This window comes from Arachis ipaensis, chromosome B03, assembly GCF_000816755.2.
Source record: "Arachis ipaensis cultivar K30076 chromosome B03, Araip1.1, whole genome shotgun sequence".
Lineage (NCBI taxonomy): Eukaryota > Viridiplantae > Streptophyta > Magnoliopsida > Fabales > Fabaceae > Arachis > Arachis ipaensis.
Window position 1 is genome coordinate 127,116,396 of NC_029787.2, and position 5,061 is coordinate 127,121,456.

At 34.7% G+C, this 5,061-nt stretch overlaps 1 protein-coding gene across 1 annotated transcript in view; it reads right to left on the reverse strand.

Annotated features, from left to right (window-relative positions):
* The window catches only part of LOC107631875 (probable methyltransferase PMT2), a 4,667-nt gene continuing 958 nt past the window's right edge, over window positions 1,353-5,061 (reverse strand). Inside the window, exons 2-7 of the mRNA XM_016335447.2 lie at window positions 3,946-4,597; window positions 3,628-3,838; window positions 3,169-3,463; window positions 2,497-2,868; window positions 2,284-2,361; window positions 1,353-2,043 (exon numbers count right to left, since the gene is read on the reverse strand). Of these exons, the coding sequence (XP_016190933.1) occupies window positions 1,812-2,043; window positions 2,284-2,361; window positions 2,497-2,868; window positions 3,169-3,463; window positions 3,628-3,838; window positions 3,946-4,590 (1,833 nt within the window). The 5' untranslated portion in view covers window positions 4,591-4,597 and the 3' untranslated portion in view covers window positions 1,353-1,811. The remainder of the gene's footprint in view (window positions 2,044-2,283; window positions 2,362-2,496; window positions 2,869-3,168; window positions 3,464-3,627; window positions 3,839-3,945; window positions 4,598-5,061) is intronic.

Sequence of the window (5,061 nt, forward strand, 5' to 3'; positions counted from 1 at the left end):
TAAAGTAGACCAAATTAATCAAAGAATGCTAGTTAGATAACTGTGCTGTACAGTGAAGGGAAGGGACACAATGGAACCAGTTGGTATTACTGGAATGAAGCTAATGCAATTGTAATGTTGTGTTATGAGGATGCTGGTTTAATTTTAGAATATGGACAAAGTTTGAGGATGCAAGACCTTACACATTTATTATTTTTTTTTATTTTGTTATTTGTAGTGGCAAGACCACAAGATCTCAATCCGTGACATGAATGTCCTACCTCGTTTATTTCATTCAGTGATATGATGTCCACCCAAAATTGACACTTGAGACAGTAAAAACAAAAGCAGGCACCTTCAATGCCGCTGATGCCTTGCCACCAATTGACATTTCAACTAAACCAAACCATACATTATTGAAAAAAAAAAAAACTTTAAACGATTCTTGATAATTACCTTGAAAAACCAATCAGGTGCTTAATAAAAAAATATTTTTTTAATTCTTGATATTTATTTCTGTGAGATTAATTAATTTTTTGTCAATATTTTTTTTTATATTAATAAAATTAACCTACATAATATGTTAATTGTTAATTTATTCGTTAAGAGTCAAGATTGATAAATTTTTATATAGAGTCTCGTTATCTTTTAAAAATAATTGTTAGAGTCGTTTAGTTATTTTTTATGTTTTTATTATCTTTTCAAATATATTGATTAAATTTATTGTGTAAAATAAAAAAAATATTAGTAATTTTTAAATTATTTTTACTTATAAAAATTAAATAAAAAATATATTAGTGATTAACGTGTCACATAAGTATGTTTTGGAGAGAGATCATTGATACTTGTTTCACAAAATTAAATATCAAGAAGTAAAATAAGTATTATTTTTATTAAATATCTCGTAATTCTTAAAAAAAATTATGAGAAGTCGGGATGATATTCACTCTGCATTATTAGAAAAAGGCTATGCTTGCGGATACTAAATGAATTCAATTAACACTCATCCGATATCTAAACAAATTAGGTCTCCGTAATGGTCATGTCATAGTTGCAATTCTAACGAGTTAGATGTAATAATGTACATTTATTTGTTAGTTAACATCATTTTCAATCATAACTAAGATATCCGTATGTATTTATACATGGATCAACATAAAATATAATTTTCACATGAACCATATTAGTTAGATATGAACTGTATCTAAAATATCTAGATATTTTTAATGAAAATTAACAAACAAGAAAGAAAGCAAATCGCGTTGCACGCCGTATAACCACTGAATCTGGACTAGACATTTAAGATTTAAGCAAAGATTAGATTTCAGTGGTCAATTCATACCTCTGAATATAACATAAAAACAAAATCATAATTCGACTTGAGAGTATTATTATATTATTTTACTGTAAGTTTTGTAACCTTGCACCAATAGCAACTTAATGAAGAAAATTTATCACTAATAGTCTAATACACTGCATCAAGCTAAAGTTCCAAGACAAATGTAACCTTTTTTTTCCCAAACATATAATAACGACAAAACTATTAAATTAAAAGAAGACAGCATCTTTGTTTTTTTAATGTAACATTGTACAAGATAAGCAACTTCTACCAAAAAATTTCCTAGATTCCAGGGAGCATAAACATTGAACTTCAGCTTCCTTGATAAATTCACTGCATATGAAATCTTAGCTAAGTGACAATTGTGCATATAACTCTTCTAATAGTCCCTTTTAGCTTCTTCATAACAAAGCCACTGTCAAAGGCTTCAGTTCAAACAGAAAGGTGCTGGAAGCCTAAGGGCACGCTTGTAATTTAACTTGGTCTTCAGTGATTATTGTGTAGAAGTGGAATTTCCATCAACAACCCAATACTGCTTTACAGCAATTAGTATCTTCTCAGGAACAAGAGGTCCATCTTCATGGTCAACCATTTTGGTATCCCATCTCATTCCTGCAACTATTTTCTTTACCTTTATTAAGGTATCGACTTCATCGCGGAATATGACGGCGCCTTCCGGCCGCAAGATCCGGTCCATCTCCAGAAGAATGTCTTCTGCATTACATCTGCATTTCATCAAACACATATGCTTGAGGCTTACGAATGGACGCAAAAAGAGGAAAATTCAGAACCAAGTAATTGATCAAAACATTCAGAAAACTCTGTTTTTTGAACCTTATGATCAAGAGTCATCTTTGAAGGTCATATAAGGAAAACTATAATTGCAAGATAAGAAGATGCAGGAGAGGATTTAGAATTGAATTAGATAATTAGTTGAATAGTGGTTTGACCAAACAAACACTTACTTATCCTTGTACAGACTAAAGAGGCCATTGGCATGAATGAGATCATATGTCCTTGGATATGTTGAAAAGGCTTCACACCTGAATTTGAAAAATACAAACATAAATAAGGAATCCAACTAATAGTTTAAGATTCGCACAGCTACATCATATATTTCAACATTAAACGAAAAGATGCCATAAATATAACCCGAGAAAGAAGCTAGAAAGCGATACCAATCATGATAAATGCCAATCAAGCCGCGCTCATATATGACCCCCAGGGTACTTTTCTCAGCTGTGGTAGGCACAACGTTCATGACCCATAACTTGGGAGATTGAATAGCTGCAGCAAAACTACCCAACCCAGCATTCATATCCATAATGTTTCGATATCTTCCGGTATCCAACAGTCTATTAATTTTCTTGTAGGCATTTACATGTTTTTTCCACTTTTGGTTATCATCTTGGTATGTCTCAGAAGAAACTCCAGGTACCAAGCCACTAGCAATTCTAGGGGGAATGGCATATAACCTGCTCGGAAATGGTTTAAGATCTCCAGCTGAAACTTTAGGACTTGGGGTAACGCAGGCCTCCATTTTCTTGTACCTAAAGCAACAAAATAAAGGCATTCCACGTTAGCAAACCAGTTCTTCCTAAACAAAGTTAAGCAATGTATTTGTTAACAATATTCTGGATTTACTCCAGAAATATTTGATATATGAGGTAATCGCTAATGACAAATTTGAAAATTAACAAGGTCAGCAGTTCTCAGAATATTTTCAAGCATTTCCGTGGTTATACATGAAGAAGACATAATCAAGCCGAGATTTAATGGATAGTAGAAATACTACAAGGGATACTAATATTGCATTATTAAACTGCAAACTACAAATAAACAGAACATACCAGACATCATCAGCATCTGAAGATTCACAAAAATTTACACCAGCATCTTCTTGTTTGCGTCGACATGACTCAGAATCCATAGTCTTTTGCCAAACAGCAATCTCAGCCCTCTCAGACCTCTTCACCCAGCAAAGTTTCTTAGCAATCTCTTCAATCTTGTTTTGTTCATCCTCAAGGTCCTCCTTTGGTCTCTGCCAGGCTTTGTAATTAACCCTGTAATTGATTGGAGGGCCCGAAAGCACCCAGTAACCGCCAGGCCTTAGGACTCGATCAACTTCCATCATATATATTCCACCTGTAAACATAATGCAACTTTAAACTGCTGCTGTCGCAAGTAACAATATAAATTGTCAAATTAAAAAAAAAAAAAGCATGATCACAATAGTTTGGAAATTGTGTTTCAATTCTGTATGAACTAATTCATAGACAAGATGATAGTGTTAATCGTGAAGTTCTCACCATTTGCTCCCCAAGGAATCAAACAGCGAGAACAGTGAGCCATGTCAAAGGCTCGAGATGGATAAGGCAACTTTATGGTTCCCAAAACACCAATTACAGCAGGTACACCCCTTTCAAGAGCAAATTGAACTTGTGCTTCATGAGAATCCCTTGGTGCAAATGACATGGCAATAACATTTCTGCTCCAAAGATACGCACCCCAACTTGCAACCTGAGCAAAGAAACCCAAAGTAAGAATTCAAAGTTAAAACAAATATAAAAAATGTATCCAAATTTTGTGTGTAATAATGGCAAAGGAGGTGCCAATGATAAACATACCCCACAACCAGTATCTAGCGCAGTCCTCACTGTCCCATTAGCTATAGGTATCACAGATGCAAGTTGATCAATATATTTATCAGCGCCTTGGGGAAACTGGGTTCCACCACCAGGGAATCTGAACACATTTCCCTCATATTGGATCCAATTCTGAATAGCCTTCTCAACTGTAAGACTCTTGTAGGGAGCATTTGCATATGGAACATAATCACGACTCTTTGGCCATGGAAACGGGGTAACATACCCCTTGGGTGCTGGAATCAAACAATGCAGCTTCTCTTCTTCACGTGGGCAATGTCTCTCTCGATAGATCATGTTCTCTCTAGGGAAGGTCATCGCTCGCCGTTGATCTTGGCAGGGGGTATAATCAGTATATTTTGCTTTGCATGGTTGAAACACCTTAGGTTTCGAATCAGCTTCATCAAGTTTGCTAACTTCTCCACTATGGTGGGAGTCAAAACTTAAATTTGGTACTATCTCACATTCTGTATTACTCTTGGTAATCTGCAATGCTATGCTATCGCCCTTTCCAAAACCGCTTCTCTGCCACGCGCCCAATATATAGAAGAAACAGCAGAGACCAACTACTATAAAGATCTGCACAGTGCTTCTAGTCCTGCCATCAGCTGAACTTGGTTTCGCCATGTAGAACCTGAAAATGATCACTTTCCAATTCAGAACTAAGAAATGTGATGTCGAATTCTCAAGACTATGTACCACTACATCTACTCAAGATGTAGAAAACCTGATAAGTCCAAATCCAGACACTTGCTCCAATGAACATAGCTAAAGAATAGCAAGTTCCAAAAATATCAATATTTTAATATCTATCCAACTCCTTATCAATGATCAACACCAATCACCTGCAATAATCTATAGCATACATCGAATATAATAAAATTTTCATAACTGACAAATCATGACAAGTTAGTCTCAACCACCGTCATAAGGAGCAATCATTAGTTAGTTTGCAACACATATTTGTCAAAAATAGATAAGGTGAAGCTAGCTTCAGATCTACTCAACAGTGTAGAGCTTAAGTAAGTTCTATGTCAAGAAAAGTTAGAATACTTCTTCTATACCACCCAAAACAACACAAACTTTAATCTTCTTTAG